This window comes from Podarcis pityusensis, assembly GCF_964106645.2.
Source record: "Podarcis pityusensis genome assembly, chromosome: 7".
In the NCBI taxonomy this organism is placed as follows: domain Eukaryota; kingdom Metazoa; phylum Chordata; class Lepidosauria; order Squamata; family Lacertidae; genus Podarcis; species Podarcis pityusensis.
The window spans coordinates 22794467-22822061 of NC_138031.1; the positions used below are offsets into that span (position 1 = coordinate 22794467).

A 27595-nucleotide genomic window follows, 5' to 3' on the forward strand; every position below is an offset into this window, starting at 1 on the left:
CAAGTGATTGCTGCTCATTCCAGCAGCCTAGCATTTTCCACTCACACTTTTCTTCAAATCTGTAGCGCAGCCGCATGAAAATCATCTTTGACTTTCACTAAACGTTTTAAGATGGATTCCAGTGCATCTGAGGAATTGGCCATTGGCGGGCACACTCTGCCCCTCTGTCTTCTAAATAACTATCCAAATTCCCATTCTAGGTTCTGAGTAGCTTAGACATACTCTACTGTAGGATGCCTCCACCCCAAACTAAGGCAACACTGGGCACTTACCATGAAGGTTCTTTCTTGTTTGGCTAAGTGAGTCTTCCAAGTGTTCCCCTATTTTGATGAATGGTCTGCACAAATGGACAGCTTCAGATGTTGCCATCCTCTGATAGATACTTCTAGCAAGTGCCGAGTTTCCTCTAGCGTCGGAGGCTCCTCTTCTTTTCCAGGCTCCTTTCCTCTATAGCTGTAGTTGCATCAGTGCACTTTGTTTCTAGCTTTGTCAAGAGTGCAGGATATACCACTAACAGCTAATCAGGTGCTTCTTGTGCAGTTGGACTGTGACCCATTTATTTGATGCTTCATTCACCCTAAACAGGAAAGGACATTCAAAATATGTGCCCAGCTTCCCTATCTAGGGAGTGCATTGGTAACTTTGAGGCTGGATTGTTGCAATGTACTCTATGTGGGACTGCTCCAAAAGCTCCAGCTAGGGCAGAACACAGCAGTTAAGACTGCTGATGGGGGCAGGCAGCCAATAGTATGTCACATCTCTGCTACCAGGCCAGGTCCAAGTGTCTACTACACCCTGAAAAACCTGGATCCAAGATACCATAAGGATTGCCTGACACCTTAATTTCAAACACTGAGATCGTCCAGAGGACTGTTGTTAGTTTTCTCCTTATCACAGAGAACCCAACTGGCATCAACTAGAAGTCTCACATTTAGTGTTGCCAGTTCCATGCTATGGAACTGTTGGAGAAATTTAAAGGGGTTCCTAGACTGGAAGTATCCCTCCCTGAAACCCAACGGAAAAGGATCTAGGCTCCAACAGAAAAGATTGGCCTTTACTGAAATGCCAATGCACATAGGGACAGCCTCAAAAATGAGGCTGCAAAGAACCACATCCAAAGCAATGTTTCTTACACACCTCCAGAATACACATGTGATTTCATTTCACAAATCAAAGGATAAACAGCAATCTTAGCAGTTGCAACCCAGTGTCATCATTCTGAACCAAGCAAAGTCATTTAGCTCTCCAGATCAGCTCTCATCAGATCATGTGATTACATACAATGGTTTTTAATTTTGACTGATTTTCCAATTCATTAAATGCCTTCTAGTATCCTATTTCATCTACCTACAAAACAATTCAGGATTGATCACAATTGCCACGGCTATTTTCATGCATACAATGGCCACCATGGATTCTAAGAGTTTATTATTTTCAGTATGAATATTTGCTACAGACAGTACCTAAATGCAACTAGTTTTGTACTGGAAAAGGTAGGTAGCCACGGGCCTTTCCAGTTTAGCTAGGCCACAGACTCAAAAGTTGTATGAAATAATTATTTTATCCATCAGAAACCTTCCAGCAGAGATTCAGTAAGCATCTTCATACAAGTACATATTGTACACACACCCTAGTATTTTATGAGATGGCGGCATATAACCACTTTATATAAATGAACTACTTTTATATAAGGTACTTTTATAAATGAACAAACCCACTATTTCCAGGTTGAATACCACTCGGCTGGGGAAACGAACTTCAATACTGTGATTTAAGTCTTAGTTTACTGGTACTCATCTAGTTCATTACTGTGCCTTGACACTGATTCAGAAAATCCACTGTCTCATCTGGATTTGATGAAAAGGAGATAGAGCTGGGTGTTGCTTCAGTTCTCTGCATGACCTCAATGTAGAGGTGGTGAGAGGGAATGGCTTGCATTTAGGGCAAGGACTATGCAGTTGCTTTACAGCAGGACATCCCCCCCCCCCCCCCAAGATTTAGTTGCTGCACTAAAATTTATTTAAGAAAAGTTACGCACTGCTTTCTCTAACAAAAGAACTCTTAAAAGCCTTACAAAAGACAAATGCTCAGTACAAAATACCAATGAAAGCAAACATTAAAAACAAGCTACATGCTAATGCAACTTGCTAAAATTATATGCCAAGGTAGGCTTGCTGAAACCAAACTTTAGCAGTGCCAAAAACAATACAATTAATGGGCAGTGTCACACTAATTGATGAATTTATTGCAAGTGTGGTACAAACATTATTTGGCACTTGTGGGGGGGGGAAGTGGCGATGTTGCATGCCGTTAGTGTCTCACTTCTGTCAGCATTTACACTGCAGCACTCTGCAATAACTAGCTTCTGGACCAAACACAAAGAGGGTATTGCAGTAGTCCAGTCTTGAAGCTACCAATTCCCAGAGTACTGAGATCAAGCTGTTCCAATCCAGGAATGGCTGCAGCTGACAAAAGGTGTTCCAAGCCACCAAGGCCACTTGGATCTCCACTGACAAGGTGGGATCCAGAAAGCATTCCCAGACTGCAAACCTGTTCCTCCAGCGGGAGCACAACTTTCCAGGGAAGGCAGCCAGCCAATTTCTCAAACACGGGAACCAGGCACTCACAGAGCATCCATCATGCCAGGATTTGGCCTCAGCATCTGAGCAGAGGATCGGGAGTGATCATGCCAACTGTCCATCTCATTTCTCTGACCAGAGAGATGATACCTTCCCCCATTTCTTAGTGTCAGCTGTGGCAGGCCCAACCAGTTCCAAGGCTGCCTCTCTCAATGTCCTAAGCAAGCTAGCTATGTTTCTACATTCATCTCTACATACATCTAGACCAGGATCTGCTAGGAAAAGATGTATTTTGGGATGTTCACTCTTATCAGGTTCTGTTCAACCTTCAAACAATGTAAGCATAAGAAATATTAAGTTCTACTTGAAGAAAAAAATCATTTTGTGTACTAGATTTGCAAAATCTGGTGTTGGACACAAAATAGCACAGAAATATAGGTAGTCTTTTTTTCTACAAGTTAATGTACAGTCGTACCTTAGAAGTCAAACGGAATCCGTTCCGGAAGTCCGTTTGACTTCCAAAATGTTCGGGAACCAAAGCGTGGCTTCTGATTGGCTGCAGGAAGCTCCTGCAGCCAATCAGAAGCCACACTGGACGTTCGGCTTTCGGAAATCCTTCGAAAACCGTGACACGCACTTCAAGGTTTTGATCGTTTGGGAGCCAAGGAACTTGAGATCCAAGGTACGACTGTACTAAAAATTAACAAAATCGAAAATATGTGCCAGATGTTAGTGGGAGAGTTGTAACTTGGTAGTTACATGCAAAGCACCCTGAGCTCAATCACAGACATCAATAGGTTGGGTAGGGCAAGACTCCTGTCTGAAACTCATCAGAGCTGCTGCCAGGGAGTTAAAAAATACAGAGCTAAGTAGACCAATGGTCTGACTTGGTACTTTCCTGTATTATAGATTCCCAGTGCCCTTTTATTCCACAGCCAAAAACAATGGTAACAGAGGAGCTTTGGCTGACTACACAAGTTTTTTCTCTCTGAAAGGAAAAGGATTAGAAATTTACGATTTTCTTAATTGAACATCTCAGGCAAGAATCTGAAACATCCCAGAGGCAGCTACAGCCTTCCTGGGTACATTGGAAAGAATGAAATACATATACAGTGGTACCTCGGGTTACATACGCTTCAGGTTACAGACTCTGCTAACCCAGAAATAGTATCTTGGGTTAAGAACTTTGCTTCAGGATGAGAACAAAAATTGTGCAGTAGCGGCGCGGCAGCAGCGGAAGGCCCCATTAGCTAAAGTGGTGCTTCAGGTTAAGAACAGTTTCAGGTTAAGAACGGACCTCCGGAACGAATTAAGTACGTAACCAGAGGTACCACTGTATAGATTTCAATTTGCTCGTATAACGTGATCCACAACATTGAAAGATAAGCATTTCTATGTCCTGAGGTTGCCTAGAGGTGGGGTTTAAAAGACAAACAAAATAAACAAATCCAATCAGCGTGGATTCTTTCAACCTGGTTCTTTCAAGTTTCTCATGATTTGCCACATTGTTAATCTCAGTCCCAAAGTGTCCACTAGAGGTCATATTTTGCTTGTCTATTTGATTTGAAGGGGCTGAAGCCAACCACTAAACTCTGGGCCAAACTACAGGTTATTCCAGGACAGGAGATCTATGCCAGCTCTCTAGACATTTTTTAAAAAACACGCTGCGGTGCAGTGAGGGGTGCGTGCGCGTGTAGGCTGCCAATTACTTTAGAACAGTGACAGGTTGGGAAGGGTGTTTAACCTTTCTTCCAGTACCATTCGGCCTTCCCTGTTTGCTCCAATATGGAAAAGATAGGTAAAGGAAAAGGTACCCCTGCCCGTCAGGGCCAGTCGTGACCGACTCTAGGGTTGCGCGCTCATCTCGCTCAAGAGGCCGGGAGCCGGCACCGTCCAAAGACACTTCCGGGTCACGTGGCCAGCGTGACTAAGCTGCATCTGGCGAGCCACCACCAGCGCCGCACACGGAAACGCCGTTTACCTTCCTGCTAGAAAGCGGTCCCTATTTATCTACTTGCACTTAGGGGTGCTTTCGAACTGCTAGGTTGGCAGGAGCTGGGACCAAACGACGGGAGCTCACCCCGTCACGGGGATTCGAACCGCAGACCTTTCGATCAGCAAGTCCTAGGCTCTGTGGTTTAACCCACAGCGCCACCCGCGTCCCTCAGGGAAAAGATACCTGTAAACAAATTATTATAGGTAGTGGATATGGGAAGCCCACAAAGTAGAAGAATTTTAAAAGAAGCCCCAAGTTCAAAATAAGTTTGAGGTACTGTGGTGCCCCGCAAGACGAATGCCTCGCAAGACGAAAAACTCGCTAGACAAAAGGGTTTTGCGTTTTTTGAGTCGTTCCACAAGACAAATTTCCCTATGCGCTTGCTTCGCAAGACGAAACGTCTTGTGAGTTCTTGCGAGTTTGTTTCCTTTTTCTTAAAGCCGCTAAGCCGCTAATAGCCGCTAAGCCGTTAATAGCCGCTAAGCCGCTAATAGCCGTGCTTCGCAAGACGAAAAAAACCGCAAGACGAAGAGACTCGCGGAACGGATTAATTTCGTCTTGCGAGGCACCACTGTACTACTGGCGCAGGAGACTCATAAAAACAACAGCTTTAACTCAAAGGATCAAATCCTTGCTCTTCCTCCCTTCCCTGCTAAAAAATTAGTGATTCTTCTTACTAAGCGAACAATATTATGTTTTCCAGTTTGCAATGTAGTGTGTCATCTTGGTGCCAACCATGCTATGGCCCGTGTTAATCATTTACACTGTGACGCCCTAGAATAAAAAGACAGTATCATGTGACTGACATCTTAAGTGCAGCACAAACAACTTAGGGCTTACGTAGTCAGTGTTGCCTTGACTGAGTTCTTCCATCTGTCACCCCAGTCCAAGGCTTTTTGCGCAACACAATATTTTAACTTGCTATGCCCAGCCCCCATTTCATTTTTATGATAAAATGGTGTCAAAGAAACAAGGCTCTGTAACCAGTGTTAGAAACTGAGATATGAAAGCTAGGAGCTAAATGGCACCTTAAACCTAGGTTATGGGCGGAATGTCTAGGCACACTTTTTTTAATAACAAGAATACAATGCTGAAAATGAATGAACTGCAGCTAAAATATTATGTTCCTTTTTCATATGGTCTAGTCCTTCCCCTGCCCACACCCCTAATATTCTTAAGAAGATCCGTTCTCCAGTCTTCAGAGAGTAGCTGGAAGTGGGGAGACAGAAAAAAACCCCCTCCTTTCCTTCCACTCTGCAGATTTAATCTGAAATCTTAGGCACAGTACTGCGCCCAGAGCTCGAGCTAAGGCTCAAGCTAAGGTCGCAAAATGCACCTAGAACAATGAGAGTTTTGAACACTGTCTGTAACACACAGTTTTGCAAAGGTAAAGACATGGTATTCAATGAAGTTTAACTTAGAGTAGACCCATAGAAATGAATGTATATGACCATGTTAGATCCATTAATTTTGGTGGGTCTACTCAGTAATTTGTGTGTTGGGACACATGTCCCAATAAGCTAAATATCTAAAGTTGTTTCAAATAATGGCTGAGTATTTATTATATTCAGCTTTTGGCATGCATTCAAACAAAAAAAGACACCCTCTACAAGCAACAAGATACATGCTTTTGTCTCACACAGGTTCATTTCCTCATTAGAAATAGTAATGTATGAAGAAACAGCATTAAAATTACCATATTTTTTGCCCTATAGGACGCACTTTTTCCCCTCCAAAAATGAAGGGGAAATGTGCGTGCGTCCTATGGGGCGAATGCAGGCTTTCGCTGAAGCCTGGAGAGCAAGAGGGGTCGGTGCACACCGACCCCTCTCGCTCTCCAGGCTTCAGGAAGCTATCAGCAAGCCTTGGGAGCCCGCGGGAGTTCCCGCCAAAGCTTGCGGACAGCAGCCTGCAGCCTGAAACCTGGGGAGCACAGCTCTCCGCAAGCCTCTTCGGGCAGCTCTCCGCAAGCCTTGGGAGCCCGGCGCGACTTCCCGCCGGGCTCCCAAGGCTTGTGGATAGCAGCCTGTTCTGGGGGCTGGCGAAGCTCGGGCTTCCCCCGCCCCAGCCCCGCGCCTGGGGGGGAAAAATAATTCCCCCCCCCAAAAAACTAGGTGCGCCCTATGGGCCAGTGCGCCCTATAGGGCGAAAAATACGGTATCTCATTAGCAGGTCTTCTTTTCCTTCGCTTCTCATTCTTAGCTTATTAGCTTGTCTAATAGTGGCCTCTCAAGGTTTTTCTGCATTTGCCCCTTACTGTGAATTTTTAAAAATTTATGTGGATTGACTGCATATCCAATTGGTGCCTATATAACTCATCTGAGCACAGTGTAGCCTTTGAGAAATTTCACTTAGCTTGCCAAACTGAAGACAGATCAAGTCACACTGCTTCAATTTTCAGCAAAAAAAGGCTACTGTGTATACCCAAGTAATTCATTTAACTCTGAAAATCTGCTCTGATGGTTGTCACATGGAAGCATAGCTATAAGAAATATGAGATAAATAAACAGGGTGAAAAACAGTACAAAAAAATCCAATCAAATCAGGTTTCACATCCATTATAAAGAACATTCCCAAGAGACTACACATTGAATAAGATATTCCAACAAAAACCAGCCTCATAAAGAAAGCATACGAAACAAATGTTAGGAATAATCAATAAAGCCATATTTCATCGGGACTTGCCATCCCTGTGAGTGGCCTATCATATAAGTAACAAATGGCTGCCAAATGAAGACAAAATCCATAGGTTTAGCTGTAACCGAAGATACCCTTAGTTTATATGTCAATCCTTCATAAATAAACAATACTTTATGGAACCAAATATTTATATAAAAACCTGAGGACTCCTTCCAGCCCTGTGATATGGCCAAACAAGCAGCTACTAATAGAATAAAATTAAAATTATACATCATATTAAGTTGTGTTATTCAGTTGAGTTACTAAAAGGACAAAGGAACTCAGACCTGCTGTCCATAGTGCTCCTGGCTGGAAGTTGTTTGGAAAAGTTCCCCCCGCCCCCCAAAAAAACTATAGAAGGACTGTAAAATAATTCAGCAGAAGTCAGTTTCCTCAGCAAGGAAGTACAAAAACGGGGGAAAGAGACTCATCTCCCTCACCCTCAATCAAGTCCAGCTGACCAATTAGCCGCTCCCAGGTCATGACTTTAAGAACAGCACAAGCAACTGGGAAGGGAGAAGAGGAATTGAGCGGAGGGGAAATATTTACTTGGGAATTCATGCTACTGGTTTTCAAATGAGCAAAGACGGATGTGTGGGTGTGAAGGACACTTTGATAACAACCCACCACACAAAAAGAAATTTGTGATGCTTATGTTCAAATCATGCAGTTTCTTCTTGCAACGTTTCCACAAATATGACTCAGACAAACATTTCCAAGGCAAACCTTTCTACAACTGCAGAGTAATGTGCCAAGGTCCAAAGGCAGAAACACCTGTATACAGTTTTATGAAGGAACTTGTCCTTCACATGATCCACAGCGATGGAAATTTGAGCTAGAGCATTCAGGGACACAGGCTAGCCCTGGCACCTTGCCTGCTTTCCTAGCTAGCAAGTGCTGCGTCAGTATTTAGGAACTAACTTGAATACACAATGAGAGAATACACACTGTACCTATCTGACAAGTGCAGGTAGAGGATACTAGCAGGCACATATTAAGACAAGTCTTTAGGACAACTCAGTACACTTGTGGCAATTAAACACTGTATAAAATAAGAAGCTTGAGAACAACAGATTCAGAGTTTGAGAAGGGAAATATGGAAGAGATAGCAAATAGTTACGGGCAGGCAAGTAACAGTTACTGATAATTTCTAAGCTAGTTTCAGTGTACAGTGATACCTCGGGTTACATACGCTTCAGGTTACAGACTCCGCTAACCCAGAAATAGTGCTTCAGGTTAAGAACTTTGCTTCAGGATGAGAACAGAAATCATGCTCCGGCGGTGCAGCAGCAGCAGCAGGAGGCCCCATTAGCTGAAGTGGTGCTTCAAGTTAAGAACAGTTTCAGGTTAAGAACGGACCCTCGGAACGAATTAAGTACTTAACCCAAGGTACCACTGTACTTGCTAGAATTATTTTAGCCTTGTTCTTCTCTCACTTGGTTGTTCCCCCTCATTGTTTTCCCTCCATCCTTCTAACTCCTGGATTACTTGAGCATGTTCACATTTCTGTCCATTCAGCAACAGCTCACACAAATGCTTCTATCTTTGTTGCAGCTCAGAGTGCCATTTGAAATGGCTGCATTAAAAAGAAGGAAGTCTGCCACTGCAATTTCAACATATTGAGGATGGGAGTGGCATTTCTCTTTTCACCTCTGCTTTCCTTCCCCACCAAAGGTTTTGGTCTTCTTCACACCATCAACCAATGGTGGGGTCCAGGTCACCCAGTGCAATTTTTCTAGTTCCCTACCATATTTCTTCTTCATCTCGTAATCCATATCACATTGCAGATAAAGCTGATTGTGTACACAGGGCCACCTTCCAGGTTTGATAGCTGTAGCTTTAACTGGCCAGATAAATGACTGCAGTCCTCTTTTCACTTTGAAACTATCTGCATCAACCTCATAAAATTCTCATGGACCTTGACTTTAACACATGACCAAAGGACATCATCATGATATGTGGATAGGGGAGGGGGGAGCAATATATTGAAGGAAAAGAGAAGAGGATCTAAGGCAGGAAAGAAAGAAACACAAAGTAAAAACAAGCTCTGATGTACCCAGAACCTGTTTGGAAAGCATGTAAACTATGTGCTTTCTCCCTAGTAACACTCTGTAGCATGACAACAAGCACCCAGACTGTGTCATTCTAGTGCAAATTGTTCTGCAACAGACTCCAAGGTTTTATTTAGAGGTAAAGGTCAGTTCTTAATTGCTTCTGCTTAAAAACAAAGCATGCATGCATCACATCACTAAATTAAGGCAGGAGGAGAACAAGCGCAGCTGGGTGTGTAGCTAATCTGTGAGAAATACCTGAAACATTAAGTCCAGAACACTGCTCTTTTTTTTTGTCTGCAAGAGTAAACACAGTATAAGAAGAAAACAAAGTTTAGGATTATGGCTGCTAACACATTTACCAGGGAATAAAGTCTGTGGAACTTACTTCTGGGTAAACATGATTGAATTGTACTGTGAGTATGCTTTCTAGTTAGAAGCTTGACAGGCATAGGTAAACTCGCCCTCCAGATGTTTTGGGACTACAACTCCCATCATCCCTAGCTAACAGGACCAGTGGTTTGCCTATGCCTGGTACAAGACTTAAGATCTGGGGTTATAATAATTAGAAGCAGTGCATACTGTATACAACTTTTGAGTCACACTTAGCTGGTATGTAAAGCAAAAGTCCACTGCTACTCATACATATATGCTCTATTTATGTAGGTCTCATTTTTCACATCCACACATGCCTCAAATCTTCTTCTCTCCTCACCAAGTACCAGGGAAGCTGATGTTAGCGGCTTATGTAACAGTCCTGCTCCCTCCCCTTATATGCAAACCAAAGCAGGGTTTCAGATCCAGACTTGGGATATGACACAAGGGGTTGTGAATGTTGCACAAACATGACATGTGCTTCCCTCAGAGCAGCTTCCTCTAAACTACCGAAATATTGTAAGTACAGTACCTTAATTTTAAAGAACAAAATGCTAGCCTGCCACTGAATGGCTAGTGGAGAAACTCACTGCTTAGGCATTTGCTGGGGGTTCAGTTGACGATGCCAGAAAAACACTAAAAACATTAAGTACGCCATGTTTGATAAATTGCACTCTTTGATCAACAGGAAACATGCAGGCTAACTAAAAGGGCATCTGATTTGGCTTATGCATGCTGGCAATCAATATTAAGACATGACTCTGGAACAACATCAACATGGTCCATAAAGTCATGAATTTTAGCCTTGGTTCTGCCCCAGATCCATCATGGATTCATTAACTACTATCTCAGACAAGTCACCATCAGCCTTAATTTTTTTTTTGTTAGGGAACAGGCTAAACTGGAGATTAAACAGGCAGGTTGTAAACAGAACTCCTGGCTTCTCACCACATAACCCTGTACAAATATTTCTATCTACTTTCTCTTGTTTTGCATCAGTCCCTGCTTCTGTGCACGTGCAAATCTTGGCAAAGCCTACTGAGTGCACATTTATCTGTGAAGCAGATGTATTTGCTTACCAGGTAGACAACAGAACCATAGAATAATAGAACTGTAGAGTTAGAAGGGACTCCAAGGGTCATCTAGTCCAACCCCCTGCAATGCAGGAATCTCAGCTTAGTCCATCCAACCTCTGCTTAAAACCCTCCAAGGAAGGATACTCCACTACTCCTGAGGGAGTCCATTCCACCGTCAAACAGCTCTTACTGTCAGAAAGTCCTTTCTGATGTTAATCGGAATCTCCTTTCTTGTAACTTGAAGCCATTGGTTTGGGTCTTAGCCTCCAGAGCAGGAGAAAACAAGATTGCATCATGTGACAGTCCTTTAGATATTTGAAAATAGCTATCATATTTCCTCTGTGTCTCGTCTTTTCCAGGCTAAACACACACAACTTTCTAGACCGTTCCTCATAAGGCTTGGTTTCCAGACCTTTTCTCATCTTTGTGCCCACCTCTGCATATGTTCCAGCTTGTCAACGTTCTTCTTAAATTGTGGTGACCAGAACTGGACACAGTATTCCAGGTGTGGTCTGACCAAGGCAGAATAGAGCGGTTCTATTACTACCTTTGATCGGGACACTATACTTTTGCTGATGCAGCTTAGAATAGTATTAGCTCTTTTTTTTTTTGCTGATGCATCACACTGTTGACTCATGTTAAGCTTGTGGTCTATGAAGACTCCTAAATCCTTTCCACATGTACTACTGGCAATCCAGGTGTCCCACATCTTATATTTGTGCAGCCAGTTCTTCCTGCCTAAGTGCAGAACCTTAAAATTGTCCCTACTGAAATTCATTCTGTTAGTCTGGGCCCAGTTCTCCAATTTGTTAAGGTCATCTTGAATCCTGATTGTTGTTGTAGTTGTTGTTGCTGCTGCTGCAGTATTGGCTACCCCTCCCAGTTTGATGCCATATGCAAATTTGATAAGCATCCCCTAAATTCCTTCATCCAAGTCGTTTATAATTATTCTGTGTTTGAATCTGAATAAACATTGAAGTCTAGGATCTCTCTCATACACATACAATTTTGAGAACAGTTTTCTTATGTGGAACTATTTTTTACCATGCCTTAATTAAAATTTGATTGGGCTTCTGGGGGCGAGATAAAATTGCTTTGTCAACAGCCAGTTGGCCATTCATAATTTAAGAAGCTGGTGGTATCATTTGTTCAGTAGTCAACATTCTGCCCATTAAACTTGGCAGTGAACAGTAACAATCTCCATGCAATGTTTTTAAATGTTGCTCAAGGAAGGACCCTAGCTAAAGAAATCACAGAAAAGAAACAACAACAACGGTATAGTAACTATTGTTTTGCTACGAAAAAAACAAACGAGGCACTTTGCTAAGTGCTGTTTGATCCAGACCCAAAACCAAAAAGAGGAATGTCTTACCACAAAGGATTAGCAAGGTATAAAACATACAAAATAGAGGATGCACCAAGTAACAACTGCTTTTGTTGTTGTTTAGTTGTGTCCGACTCTTCGTGACCCCATGGACCAGAGCACGCCAGGCACTTCTGTCTTCCACTGCCTCCCACAGTTTGGTCAGACTCATGCTGGTAGCTTCGAGAACACTGTCCAACCATCTCGTCCTCTGTCGTCCCCTTCTCCTTGTGCCCTCCATCTTTCCCAACATCAGAGTCTTTTCCAGGGAGTCTTCTCTTCTCATGAGGTGGCCAAAGTATTGGAGCCTCAGCTTCAGTATCTGTCCTTCAAGTGAGCACTCAGGGCTGATTTCCTTAAAGATGGAAAGGTTTGATCTTCTTGCTGTTCATGGGACTCTCAAGAGTCTCCTCCAACACCATAATTCAAAAGCATCATTATCAACACTGAACTGGAACTGTGCATATGAGTTGCTGGATTCTGGAAGGGGTCTGCTATCTAGACCCAGAAGAAGTTACATTTGCAACATGGGCCGATTTCCTCCCAACCTTAAGGAACAGATTTAATGGAGGGGCCAAGAGTGCAGGTGGGAAGAAGAGAAAGTGGGGAAATTACACCGGATAGCTAAAAGTTGTTGCACTAATGTTAACTGATTGACTGGATACTGCCCACTGTACTTAATTCCCCTACTTTCCCCCCACTGGGTGGTGGTGGTTGATAATAACTGAAATCACAGGTGATGGGGGAAGGAGATTTAACCCTTTCCTCACAAGGATCGGTGTCTCATGACACCTAATGGCATGGCTACTGCGTATTACACTAGCTGCAGCTTCCAGAATGTCCTTAACAAGCATACTCCATGTAGAATGCATTGCAGTAATCAAATTGAGAGGTTATTAGTGCATGGATTACTGAGGTCAGGCTCTCACAATCCAGTTAACAGCTGCAGAGGCAACCTGCATCTCAACTGACAGCCTTGACTTGAGGAAAACCCTTATTGTTCTTTTTGGGAAGTGCAAACCCATCCAGAGCAAGCCATCTACGAAATTCCAGGACTTGAGAATCACCTACACCTGCGATCATCATCTGTGGGGCCCCATCTTCCTGTGCCCCCTTCATCAGAGTCTAGTGGGTGGCAACAGGAGAACAGGCCTCTCCTGTGGTGGCTCGCCTGCCGCCTTCATTACATATATTTAGGCACCGGGCCAAATTATTCCTCTTCTCACAGGCTTTTGGTTAATTAAACAATCTATGGCCTTTTCAACTGGGGGGTAGGGGTATTGGTTTTGTTTGTTACTATGTTATGTATTTTTGTGTTTTTATATTGTAAACTGTCCTGTGATCCTTGGATGAAGGGGTTATTGAAATTTAATAAGTAGTAGTAGTAATACCTTCAGCACCTGTGTCTTGAACAGATTCAGTTTATTGGTCCTATTTGGTCCATCACTGCCTCTACGCATCGCAACAACAGCTGCACTTTGTTGTTGTTGTTTAGTCGTTTAGTCGTGTCCGACTCTTCGTGACCCCATGGACCAGAGCACGCCAGGCACTCCTGTCTTCCACTGCCTCCCACAGTTTGGTCAGACTCATGCTGGTAGCTTCGAGAACACTGTCCAACCATCTCGTCCTCTGTCGTCCCCTTCTCCTTGTGCCCTCAATCTTTCCCAACATCAGGGTCTTTTCCAGGGAGTCTTCTCTTCTCATGAGGTGGCCAAAGCTTTGGAGCCTCAGCTTCAGGATCTGTCCTTCCAGTGAGCACTCAGGGCTGATTTCCTTCAGAATGGAGAGGTTTGATCTTCTTGCAGTCCATGGGACTCTCAAGAGTCTCCTCCAGCACCATAATTCAAAAGCATCAATTCTTCGGCGATCAGCCTTCTTGATGGTCCAGCTCTCACTTCCATACATCACTACTGGGAAAACCATAGCTTTTACTATAAACACCTGCACAGCCTCTCCTAATTCATATGGAATGGAGAGATAAAGCAGAGTGTTTCTAGCAACTCAATGACCCTGTGCCCCAAATTGCCAGGTTCCCCTCTCCTCTCCCTTGCTCTGACCAGTGTCGGATGCAGACATGCTGCCACTTTCTCCAGTGTAAGGCACATGACTGGAGCTTGTTATACTGTAAATACAGTGGTGCCCCGCAAGACGAATGCCTCGCAAGACGGAAAACCCGCTAGACGAAAGGGTTTTCCGTTTTGGAGGTGCTTCGCAAAACGAATTTCCTATGTGCTTGCTTCGAAAGATGAAAATGTCTTGCAAGTTCCTGCAGGGTTTTTTCCCTTTCCCCCCCTTTTTCCCAAGCTGCTAAACCGCTTATCAGCTGATGGCTAAGCCGCTTATCAGCTGATCTTTAAGCCGCTTAACAGCTGATGCTAAGCCGCTTATCAACTGATCTTTAAGCCGCTTAACAGCTGGTGCTAAGGCGCTTATCAGCTGATCTTTAAGCCGCTTAACAGCTGGTGCTAAGCCGCTTATCAGCTGATCTTTAAGCCGCTTAACAGCTGATGCTAAGCCGCTTATCAGCTGATCGTTAAGCCGCTTATCAGCTGATCTTTAAGCCAGCTAAGCCGCTAATACTGTAGCGCTAAGCCGCTAAACCTCTAATGGGCTTGCTTCGCAAGACGAAAAAACCCGCAAGACGAAGAGACTCGCGGAACGGATTCTTTTCGTCTTGCGAGGCACCACTGTATAAGTATTTCGCCTGCATGGTTCTTACTGTTACTGTTGCTGTGAACCAACGCATGGATATAAAGTAAGTAAATCCTATTTTTAAACTTACTTCACAGGTTGTTGCCTGATTCTTTATTAAGCACTTCATAGGTGGACTTGCTCAAAACAAGGCTGTGTCATCTAATTCCTATGCTTTTATTGCCAAGGATGGGATTTTGAAACTCTGATCAATCAACACACATGGGAACCTGGAAGGATAAATCGCAATTACTATATCCTCTCCTACCCACTACAACCCAGCCCACAGTCAATCCTTTCACTTGCAATCATACTGTGAATGTTGCTTTATTATGGCCTGATGTGTTCACCGTAGCACCACATGGTAGGAGAGAAGGTTGGCATGGCTACCGAATACTTGTTTTTTGAGGGATGGTTCAGAGTGGGTGACAGTTTCCAGTTTTCTGTTAACCCTGTTCTTTAAACAGCACGGCTGCAGCTCCCTCTGCCCATCACCCTGCCAATTACATCAGCTCAGAGCTCCCTCCTGTCTCCCTTTACACAGACACATATTACGTCCTTGAGGGTCTCAGTGCAAAATACAGGAAAGTCCATTTACAGTGAGTTTAGCAGGACAAAATTCGCCACAGTGCAGAAATATTAATAAATAAAGTACAAATGCAAACAATAGCAGCCTCCTCACAAGCAGCTTATTTTATCTCCCAAAGAACAATGTAAGTTAACAGCAGACCAGATATTCAATATCCCTACCCTTATCCTCCTCTTTCAAAGCTCCATTCTCACCAGGATTTCACCTACTTTCCCCTCTCCCAGCTTTCTGCTCTCACCAAAGGGTCCTAGGGATGGTGCAATACTCACCCCATGCAATTCCCCCACTCTCTGACTCTCCCCCAGACAGGAGTCTTCCCTTCTATATGCCTTAAAGCAGAAAGGGTCAAGCGCCTCTGCACTTTTATGGTTTCTCCATCCACTTTTGCTGCTCTGCCTCTGACTCAGAAGCTGCAGTTATCACAATGCATAGATCTGTTTATCTTCACCGAGCTGGCCCAGCACATTCCAAATTTCCTTGGTATATTATCTTCACAATTCCATGGCAATTCAGCACTGCTACATCGATGGAATGCGACCTTGAAGCCGAACTTGTGGCTTTCTGAGAAACTATGGAAGTCAAAGATATCCACAATAATAAAAGCGATCATAAGTTACCGAAAGCAATAAATTCTGCTTTCTTAATAGCTAATAAGAAGAAGAAGAAGAAGAAGAAGCTATTAAGAAAGCTGTTTAGGTCTCATCTCACCAAATATGGGGGCACTGTAATGCAGTGGTGAGGACTAAGCCCATTCAAAAACAGATGTGTGTTTATAAGGGGCCCTAGTACAGCTGTCAGGCAACCAAGAAAGAGCCAGCACAAACAAAAGTGTTAATCAGATGCGAGATGTATTAATTTAAATTCTTACTCCGGCAAAGGCTCTCTGGGTGGCTGAGGACAAGCCAGATTCACAACTAAGGGATGGATGGTACCACAGCACCCAATGAGACAGGATTCTAACAAACATTGCCCACAACCAAATTTAACATTCATTGTGCTGGCTCTTTTCCTGATTGGAAAGACATTAACTACTAGTTTGATCCGAACTTAGTGCTTAGAAGTATCATGTCAACTCACACTGTGTCATATTCAGCCAAAGCTGTGGATTCACATACATATTCATACTAGATGACAAGGCGTGATCACAGGAGCAGCACACTTGCACTGCAATTGACACACTATCACACAGCTATCACACCCTTCATCGCTTCTCCTCTTAGGGGCTTACCTTTCTTTCTTTCTTGTTTCATATCAGAATGCCAAAATAAGTGCATATGCAGCTCGTAGTTCATATACTCTCAGTATAAAAAGCATGTACAGTCCTCCTGCTCACCAGCATAATTGAAGGGAAACCATGACTCATCTCCATTTTGCAGAAGTAAAATGAAGCTGAGTCCAGTGTTTCTCCTGACGTTTCTCTATAACTTTGGCAGATTATAATCCACGGCGTTTCAGATGTGTTTGTGGAAGGGGGGTTATTGGTTTATTTTTGGTTTTTTTTGTTATGCATTGTGTGCTCTCATTTTGTATATGTATGTTGTAAACAACCCTGTGATCTTTGAATGATAAAAAATATAAACCAAAAGAAATACATTAGCAGAAAAATGAATCCACCTAAGTACAGTGGTACCTCGGGTTACCGTATTTTTCGCCTTATAGGACGCACCGGCCCATAGGACGCACCTAGTTTTTTTGGGGGGAAATAAAGGAAAATATTTATTTCCCCCCCAGGTTTGCGCAGCCATCCCCAAGCTAGAAGAGGGAGACAGAGCCCTGCAGAGGCTTTGCGCAGCCATCCCCAAGCTAGAAGGCTTGCCCCGCTGTCCCCCGAGCTTGTGGGGCTGGCAATGGGGAGAAGCAAGCATGCTTCTCCCCCCCCCCCGCCAGCCTCCAGATCAGGTCCGGGAATAGCGGGGTGGCGGTGCTCCGCCTCCCCGCTATCCCCCGAGCTTGTGGGGCTGACGGGGGGGAAGAAGCATGCTTGCTTCTCCCCCCCCCGCCAGCCTCCAGACCAGGTCGGGGAATAGCGGGGTGGCAGCGCTGCACCTCCCCGCTGTCCCCTGAGCTTGTGGGCTGCAGGCTGCTGCCCGCAAGCCTGGAGAGCCCGCGGGACCTCCCACCGGGCTTGCAAGGCTTGCGGATAGCTTCCTGAAGCCTGGAGAGCGAGAGGGGTCGGTGCGCACCGACGCCTCTCGCTCTCCAGGCTTCAGCGAAAGCCTGCATTCCGCCCATAGGACGCACACACATTTCCCCTTCATTTTTGGAGGGGGAAAAGTGTGTCCTATAGGGCGAAAAATACGGTAAGTACTTAATTCATTCCGGAGGTCCGTACTTAACCTGAAACTGTTCTTAACCTGAAGCACCACTTTAGCTGATGGGGCCTCCTGCTGCCGCCGCGCCGCCGGAGCACGATTTCTATTCTGATCCTGAAGCAAAGTTCTTAACCTGAGGCACTATTTCTGGGTTAGTGGAGTCTGTAACCTGAAGCGTATGTAACCTGAGGTACCACTGTACAATCATAGGACAGATAAAAGAGCCACACATTATCCACCGTGGAATCCAAGAACATTTCTTATCCAGAAAAAACAGCAACATCTTACTTAATACCACACTAATAGCCAAACAGGAATGAATTCTTATTACGAGCAATGGTAGTGGCAATGAGTAAGGATTTAAGACACTCACACCGTAGTCATACGTGTAACATATAGGACTTGTGGCACAATCCTAGCTGTGTTTACTCAGAAGGAAGTATCACTGAACCTACTTCAAAAGCAACACTTTGCATCTCTTCATCTAGGTGTGTCAGACGTTGGGGGCACCTAATTCTGCATTGAAAACTACAGGCAAGAACAAGGCATGTAGACCAAAATTATATAAAGCACTGAAATGTTTGTTCAGAGATATTAAATTAAGATCAAAGAGAAACAAATGTAAACAGTAATAATTTAGGGTTAACACTGCAATCTGAAGTCTTCTGAAGCCAGCATAAACAAAAATTGAACTCTGTTTTGGATTCTATGTATTACAGCAAACAAAGAACAGAAAGGAGGACAGGAATACCTGAGATTAAACAGGCTGCTACAACTTTTTCCACAGAATATGGCAAAACATGCTAGATATTCAGAGCAGCATGAAGTGGGTGGGCTGTGATGTCCATAAAAACTGACATAGATAGTCAGCTAAGATTTTTTCCAGAACAACTTGGCTCAGCCAGGAGCTGCACAACAGAATTTCCACACTGAGGCTAAGAAAGGGAATTAGGTAGGCTAAGCTCAGAAGCGAAGTCATCTGCTACTCCTGTTAGCTGTATTATACCTTCATTGCTACTGATAGTACTATTTATGGCTCGCTCACCTTGCAACTCTACAGCCATCCCCACCTGAGCAGAGACAGGTCTTTCACGCAATCCCTAATGTTGATGTTTTCCCTATTCCTTCTGATACAGGAAGAAAGCCAATGTGGTGGAATGGTTAGAGTGTCAGACAATGACCTGGGAGAACAGGGTTCAAATCCCCACTCAGATATGAAGTTCAATGGGTAGCCTTGAACTAGTTACTATCTCTCAGCCTAACCTGCCTCACAGGGTTGTTGTGAGGATAAAATGGAAAGGGGATATATGTCACCTTGAGCTCCTTGAAGGAAAAGCTGGTATATAAATTTCACAAATAAAAGAACAGAATTTGGTTCCCTGCCTCCCAAGCCTTACCAGAAAATTTCAGGTCTTAAAATTCTCAGTTCTGAAGTCTTAATTGCCAAGCTTCTTAAACAAATTATCACACTCTTCCTCAAATAGGTGAATAGTAAACAGTGCCCAGTCCTAAGCAGGTTCTAGACAGGCAACAAAAGAGTTGTCTGGCACCTGAAAGATTACCAAGTTCATTGTGGCCCATGAAAATTTATGCTGCAGTAACTTAAAGTGCCACAAAACTCTTGTTAGTTTAGGAAAAACAGGAGTTTTGTGTCACCTTAGCTTATTGTAGCATAAACTTTCATGGGCTACAGTGAGCTTGTTAAGTGCCAAAGGATTAAAAATAAAGAAATAAATCTGTTGTCTCTGATGCTGCTTAAAAGCTACACTCAGTTGCCTAGCTACTGGTTCCCTGTGGAACAATATTACCACCCACATTCATGGTTACTTCCTGTTATATACATATCTTATCTGTATAAGACGATGGAGCCGAATGGGGAGGGTTAAAAAATAAAATGAAATTCTTGCATGCCACTTTTACCACCAGCTGTCTTAGTTGCTAAGCACAAGATCCCTGCAGCCCACCTCGCCTCTCCCACAGGGATCCGGAGAAGGGGAGGGGAGGAGGGGCGGGGGCGGGAAGAGACGTGACACTGACTCAGCCAGCAACTGGGACTTACCCGAAGGCTGCGCCGGGACACGCTGCCGGGTTTGTGTACACGCCGAGATGACTTTGCCTCCACGCTGCTGGGCAGCCGCTGATCACGCGCAGCCGCCGCCCGCCCATTGGCCAGGGCCTCACACACCTTTGTAGGCGATTGGCCGCGCCTGGCGCCCGCCTTTGCTCGCGCTGCGCTGGGGAGCCGCCACCTGAATGGGGAGCTGCCTGCGAACAAAAAGAGGAAAATAAAGACAGCGGCAGGCAGAGAACGCCCGGGGCGGGGAGGGAACTTGTCAACAGCTGCAGCCTCGCTGGTTCAGCATCAGGGCTGCAGCCTGACGGGGGGGGGGGGGAGAGAGGAGCCTTCCATCGGGGGTCATGCTGAATTTTGGAGTGTCTCCTTTCCAGCTTGCTGTAAGTAGATCTATCCGTCCATTGCAAGAGTCATTTGGAGCGGTGGAGTGGATTGGGGGGCGGGGACCAAGCTTTCAGCTGGGGAAAAAGTGCTTTTGGCGGAGAAGGGAAAGATGCGATTTCTGTTAAGAGATAGAAAAGGCGTATTTGTTCAAAAGGGCAACGTAGAGAGAGATCCGACCAGCTTGAGGTGTGTCTCGGTCAGAGGCTTTTAAGAAGCGAAGGACCTGTTGGGGAGGAAGGAAATGGGGCTTAGTGGAACCTTTTTTTTGCACGGGTGTGTGTGTTGTGAAAACGAATATTTGGTTATAAATGGGTGTGTGCAGCGAGGTGTAAGGACTGGGGTGCAGTGCATAAATGTTGCGACGCAACACAATTGGATTATATACATTTGAGTTTGAAAGGAGCTTTCTTGGGGGGGGAGAGGCGATGCTCTTGGAAACTGCCCGGAGGGGAGTATGGCTATAGGGGAGCATCAAGTGCGGCCCTCTTCGAGGGGGAACTTTTTGGTATGTGGCCTGATTCTATGGTGAGAATCCTGTATTGCAGCAGGGGGTTGGACTAGATAACCCTGGGGTCCCTTCCAACTCTGTGAAAGGCAACTCTTAAAAGTGATTTGAGTGAAAAGGCTAAAGCGGGCGGGGGAGGGGAGAGATTGAAAGAGGCTTAAAGGCTGCCGAGGAAGGACTACTATTGTGGAATTACCCGGGAAATAAGAGATCGGAAAAGAAGCTGGTAGAAAGTAACCCCGCGTGTGGAGAGAGATGAGGGAAGTCGGGAAATGAAGAGGCGGCATGTGGCGGCGGCGGCGGAGGCAGGCAGCTCGCTTAGAGAGCCCCAATGCGAGGAAGGGACGAAGCAAACAAACGAACAGGGCGTGAGTGAGACCCAATGTGTGGGTGACGGGGGGCTCGGTGAAGCGGTTTGGGGGGCCGCCAGGACTTGGGTGGGTGGGTGGCGGCGGCGCTGAGGGGGCGAGCCCGGCCCCGGGGTGGGTCATGGTATGACTGAAGGAAAGCGGGAAGAGGCCGGGCGAGCCGCATTCCCTGAGCGGGCGAGGCGGGCCTTCCAGAATAAAATAAGGGCGCCGACCGCTCGCCCCACATTCCTCCGGGCGAGGCTCCCGCTTGGCGGTGTGCATTCGCCCCTTTCCTTCCGCCTCCTTCTCTAGCAGACGAGCCTGGGCGGGAACTCCCGCCCCGCCCCATTTGCAGGCGGAAGCCGTTTTCTGTTCCCAGCAGAGCGCGTTGGCTTCGGGGGCGCCGCGCAAGGCTAGCGCTGCGGCCTCGAGGGCTTGGCTTTTCTGTGTGTGCGCGGCTTCCTGACGCCCGTCAGGTTGCAGGAGGAGGAAGCAAACATTCGCCCGGCTGCTGGTGCCTTCGGGGGAGCGGGCCAGGCCTGCCCAAACCCACGCGCAGGAAACGGGGGGGTGGGGGGCCTCCCAGAAGAAAATGCGTTTACAGAAGCCTCGTGAACTGGTGGGGTGGAAGGGTTGGGGCGCTGAGTTCAAGGCTCGCCCCCGCGCTGGAGATACAAGTGGACGAGCATCATCAGCTTTTCCCAGCAGCAGCAGCAGCAGGCGAGATCTCTTCCGGCACGCACAGATGCTCGCCTCTGCTCCTTTCGCCTCGAGGCGTGGGAGGGGGAGAGTGGGCGGGGCCTGCGAGAGCTCGCATTCTAGAACGCGCGGCAAGGAAGTAGGGGAAAGGTCGCCGAGCGGCAATTCCCAGTCCTCGTTCCCCGAGCGCCGAGCAGCAGCCGCTGATCACGCTTTGTTCACATGTCCCCGCCCACTGAGCCTACACTCTCTCTCGGGGGGGGGGTAGCGGCCGGCCAATCGTCTCCCGCGGCGCCCGACCTTGGCGGCCAATGGGCGGCGGGCAGGGCGGTCCTTCGGGAAGCGAGTGCGTGCTGTTTGGAATGGGCGGGCGGGGCGTGTGAGTCACCGGCGGAGGCTCTCTGAGGTGAACGTGGCTCGGCTCCAAGATCCGGCTGCCGGCGAGGATCTCCCTGCCCCCGCCTTCCTTAGGCCTTGTAGTCGCCGAGCGGCGGCGGCGGCGGATGTAGCCATTCCCTTTCGGCGCTCGGCCCTCTGCGCCTGTATGGCGGCCTTGCAGCGCGCGCCTTGAGGCGTGACTTATGGTGCAGGGGTTGCCGCCGAAGGCAGGCATTGGCGGGTTGGCCAACTTCATGGGAAAGAGATCTTATGCACGGGGCTCTAATAAAGGCGGGTAAAAAGTGTTGCACATAAATTCAAAAGGCATCCTTCAGACCTCTGGCTGGGCGCAACGGAATGGGGGTTTTCCGCACGCAGGAAACGAGCAAGGAATTTGAGGGGTGGGGTGGCTTTTTTTGGGGGGGGAGCAAGTTGTTCACAGGAATCCCTAAACCACAACATCGCTTGGAGCACCTCAAGATAGCCAAACTGAAGCCCTACAGAAACAGGACTTGGTTTTAATTCCCATGCCATGTGTAGGTCACGTTTTGAGAGAAGCACAGCTCCCTTGTTGTGTTAGTAATGGAATGAATTAGCACAAAGCAAATATTTAAAAACACAAGGCTGTGTCCCTAGCTTGTGTAAAACACAATAGTAGCAATAAAGGAACCTTTAAGGTTGAAGTCTGCATGTTTGTCTGGGGGTATGTGCCACCAAACTCCAGTGACAAATGACTTTCAGAGCATGCTTGTATAGGATTGTGCTTTGGAATAGCAAAGGTACACCATAAAAATAATGAAATAAGAGTGTAGTAGTAAGTATCCCTGCCTGTCATGCAGGAGACCAAGGTTCGGTTCCCTGATGGGAAAACTCAGTTTTTGAAACTTGTTTTAACACTTGAGATAGCTTGGTTGCTGGAGCATGAGACTTTTAATCTCAGGGTCATGAGTTCTTGCCCCATGTTGGGTGCAGGAGGTTGGAACTAGTTTACGCTCCTGGTCCCTTCCAACTACAGTTCTGGGAAAACGGCATAGGACATAGGTGTCTCTAGAGTGATCTGGGAAACATTTTAAGTGTTTCTACATAACCTTGCAGAGTGATCCAAATCCAATTGGACTGAAGTACTTTGACATAAACTGTTTTGATCTAATGAGATACATTGGTTTAACTATAACCATTTAAGCTTAATTGTTTTGTGGACTGAGTTTCATTGAGATCAGTAAGATTTCATTACCCTTAGTTTTCATGGTATCCAACCTAGGAATATCCATTCAAAGGAGGGGTATAGGAAAAAGGAGAGGCTCTTAAAAACACTGGAGTTACTACATATAATCTGGTTTTTTAAATATTTGATGAACATATAAGCTTATATTTGCTGTTTGATACTGAAAAACATCCTCTCTTTTTCATAGCAGGAAGGAATGGAGGTGATAACTGAAAAGCGGCACATTAGGAGTGATTTTGAAGCAGTAGAAGCTTTAATGTCCATGAGCTGCAGTTGGAAATCAGACTTCAAGAAGTACGTTGAACTGAGACCAATAACACCAGCATCAGATACGTCTGAAGAAATTGAGGACAACCTGCTACCTGCTACTGACTTTCAAATATCAGCCTTTGTAAGCTTTATTCAATTATTATAAATTTCTTATTTACAACTAAGTCCTATGTATGCTCTTTCAGAAGGAAATTTACTCAGTTTATTGGCACTTGCTCTGAAGTAAGCATGTGTAGAATTGCAGCCTGAAGTTCATAGCTCATGCTAATTAGTTGTGCTGAGTAGAGAGCTAATTGCACCATGTTTTTATTCTTCCAGTGCTTGACTCCGCCCTACAGCCCTTCTGACCTTGAAATGGCTCAGTCAGTCCATCCCATTGCACCAGCGCCACCTACTGTAAAGAGCAAGTCACTTGTTGACGCTTCTGAGCAGGGCCCTCCAACAGCTTTTAAGAAGACTGAAAAAGTTTCAGAATCGAGAATGCTGAAAGCACAGGCGACAAGTGTCATTCGCCATACAGCCGATGCTCAGCTTTGCAGTCACAGAACCTGTCCAGCAAGAACAGACAGCATTTTGAGGTGTCGGGATGATTACACAAGGGAAGCAAAGCAACAAGGCAATGCAGAAGTGAAACAAAATCCATCTTGTGAAAGCGTGTCACTGGCTGCTGCAACGTCTGAAGATAAGCAGCCCGATGTGAAAGAAGAAAAACATTCAGTGTTGGCAGTCAGTCCAGTGCCTTTCATGCAGACCACACTCAGTAGTCCTCTGCCTGTGCCTGGTTCAGCACAACGCTCTTCCCTGGTAGTTCCCACATCTCCTGTGCAAGCAGGGGGAGTCCCTCCTGTGCCATTGGTTTGCCAGATGGTTCCGCTGTCTGCTAACAACTCTGTTGTGACAGCAGTAGTACCCAACACTCCCTGCAGTCAGTTGTCACCAAACCTTTGTCAGCCTATGGTGTTCATGGGAGCTCAAGTTCCCAAAGGAGCTGTTATGTTTGTTGTTCCACAAACTGTTGTTCAGAATCCAAAAGCACCTGTGATCAGTCCCAATGGCACCAGGCTCTCACCTATCGCTCCTGCTCCAGGTTTTGCTCCTGCTGCAACAAAAATCACTCCATCCATTGACTCTTTAAGAATAAGAAGCCATGTGTGCAGCTATCCAGGATGTGGAAAAACATATTTCAAGAGTTCCCATTTGAAAGCTCATGTCAGAACACACACAGGTAAATTTTGCTTGAGAAGTTGGAAATTGTTTGTGTGTGTCTTCATGTCATTCATGTAATACTGAGGTTTCTCCTTTACTGAGTTTTGTATTGTGGAAAACATAATGGGAAACCCAAAGTGTTCCTCAACATTATTTCACTTGCATAGGAATTTTTCACTAATAGGTCAGTTCTATGCATATTGAGTTTAGTGGGCTATTTCTCTCTGATATATATGTATAGGACTGCAATTTTAACAAAGGCTATTGCATTTTTATCTCACTGCTGAGGTCTAAGCTTATGTTTCATTCTGTCACTGTTTCGCTGTTTTAGAATGGCTAGTGAATCTAATAGTGGTACAGTAAAGCTAAATACAGTAAAAGAGAGGTATTATGTAATTATGCACAAATGCAATCATGCCCAAACATTTCAGTAATATTTTGGAGCCTGGCAATTTCCAAATCCAATATTTTGCATAATCACACTTCCATGAAGGTAGGTTTTGAGACCTCGGATTATTTGTGTAAATTTAACGTTACTGCAATATAAAACTAATGCTTTATTTGATGGTTTGAATGCCCATCTTCAATAGTAGTTGTCTGCCCACACACTTTGGATAATATCGTTGATTGTCTAGGGATTCCTCTAGGTTTGTGATTGGAAGTCTGAAAGCTTAATTTGAAGTATTGTTTGAAGTACTGCTTTTTGAAAAATGGCTGTACAGGTTGTGAAATTACAAAGATAGTGATTCTATAAGGTTTTGTCTGGTCTGTGTTGACAACGCAGATGAGGATTTTTCTTAGAATACTTCTTGTTCTGTTTCTTGAAAATGGGTGCAAGAAAAACTGTATATTCTGTTGGTAAATAAATGCTCTGTTTCTACCATTTTGTATTTTAGGAGAGAAGCCATTCAGCTGTAGTTGGAAGGGCTGTGATAGGAGATTTGCACGTTCTGATGAACTGTCTCGCCATCGCAGAACACACACAGGAGAGAAAAAATTTGCCTGTCCAATGTGTAATCGCCGATTCATGAGGAGTGACCACTTAACAAAGCATGCACGTCGCCACTTGTCAGCCAAGAAGTTACCAAACTGGCAGATGGAAGTCAGCAAATTAAATGATATTATTGTACCTCCTGCTTCTGATCTTGCACAGTGAAATAACACCAACTGACAATACTGTTAACTAACTACTGTCACTGTGGTTGGAGGTTCATGGTGACACAAAACAGCTTGCAAAATGTCTGTGGTTCTGCACTGTCATCCTTTGATGGTGCAAGAACAGACGGAGAGGCAATGGCTGGCTGTACTTCTGAGAGCAGCAGTGACCAGAAGGGCTGGAGGTTTCCTTTGTACTTGGAGAAGTGGAAGTGTCAATGCCAGCACAAGAATGTGGCTTTAAACATGTGGAAAACTATTCAGCTGCTCAATGCATCAGCTAAGTTTAAGCCAGAGTTATGCAGGTGTTCTGAAGAGGTGTTGTAAACAAAATACATAAGAATACCAGTTTATGGAATCAGGGATGACCTGTTTATAGCAGAGTGCTGTAATTTCCTTTTGGTTTATTCTCTGAGGCCCAATTATGAAAGATGATGGAATTCCACTTGTGTACCTCCATATCTTAGCATATAAACTATAGCTGTTCCAAACAACTGTTAAGCATAGACTTGAGTGAGAGATGCCGTATGGTTCCAGTTGATCTATTCAATTATTACTACAAGCAAGTCCAATAGTATTTTTACTATACCCTTAGAAAACAACATGATTAGTACCATTAGCTGTACCAGCATCTTTGAATATTTCTGCTTTTAAGTTGTGTATTGTTTCCTGTATACCTATACAGTTCTATACCACTGATTTTTTTCAAAACCTTGATACAGTGCACTTTGTTTAAAATATAATCCTTAAAGAGTAAACTACACAGCTTGTTTTCAGAAGGAAGGACAAAGGTGGTATGGTATGCTACTTTCTGAAAAGTTACTCTGGAGGATAGTTTATGATAGAAGTATATAAGTTGCTTTTATATATTGAAGGTATAGTTTAAAATTGATTAAAATCAGTAAAATGGGGGTTGTGTAGGAAATGGAGAGAGTAAAGACACCAGCCCCAAATGCCAGGATTATCCAAGCATTTTTCTGCTTTATATTGTACCGTACTGAAGAAAAGTGAACAATTGGAGAATGGTGTAATATCTATTTTGTGACTACTTAAAATTTTTTGCACAATATTTCTTATAATGTACTTTATACCGTGTTTACAATAAAGATACAGTTTTCTTTAATATAAAATGTGTGTGTTCTCACTTAATTTTCCAAGCAAATGAAAAAATTAACATTAAAACCTAAATGCAACACTCATTAAAAAACGTGGCATTTTCTAAAGGCAGTGAACTCACAATTTGCTTTCATCCCCACAATCATGCAGTATATAAATGTTACGATTTTTTCCCCTTAAGATTATCTAGAGCATTGTTTCCCAAACTTGAGTCTCCAGCTCCTTTCGGACTACAATTCCCATCATCCCTGACCTCTGGTCTTGCTAGCTAGCAATGATGGGAGTTGCAGTCCAAAAACAGCTAGACACCCAAGTTTAGGAAACACTGATCCTAGAGCATGGTACTGTGCATCAAAATTTGTTAGTCCATATATGTTCCCTTCAGTAAGTGCCTGTAAACACAAACCCTGAGTCTTAAAAATAATGTTATATATTTGCATCCATACCATGGACCCCAACATGGAAAATCTTATTTGCAGCATGGTTGATTAAGCCTGCCCAATTACAGGCAGGTACCTCTAT

The 27595-nt window shown here is 44.8% G+C and overlaps 1 protein-coding gene across 3 annotated transcripts; it reads left to right on the plus strand.

The window, feature by feature from the left end:
- Window positions 1-19999: 19999 nt before the first annotated feature.
- Window positions 20000-27087, plus strand: KLF10 (KLF transcription factor 10). Of its 3 annotated transcripts, none has more exons than XM_081013198.1 (4): window positions 20000-20165; window positions 23514-23717; window positions 23915-24821; window positions 25699-27087. In XM_081013198.1, exons 1-4 carry the CDS (start codon window positions 20130-20132, stop codon window positions 25956-25958), a joined length of 1407 nt encoding a protein of 468 aa, XP_080869324.1. In that variant the 5' UTR covers window positions 20000-20129; the 3' UTR covers window positions 25959-27087. The 3 variants fall into 3 exon arrangements, with proteins under 3 accessions (XP_080869324.1, XP_080869325.1, XP_080869326.1); XM_081013199.1 differs by having other exon boundaries at window positions 23517-23717; XM_081013200.1 differs by lacking the exon at window positions 20000-20165 and adding an exon at window positions 22005-22129.
- The last annotated feature ends 508 nt before the right edge of the window (window positions 27088-27595 follow it).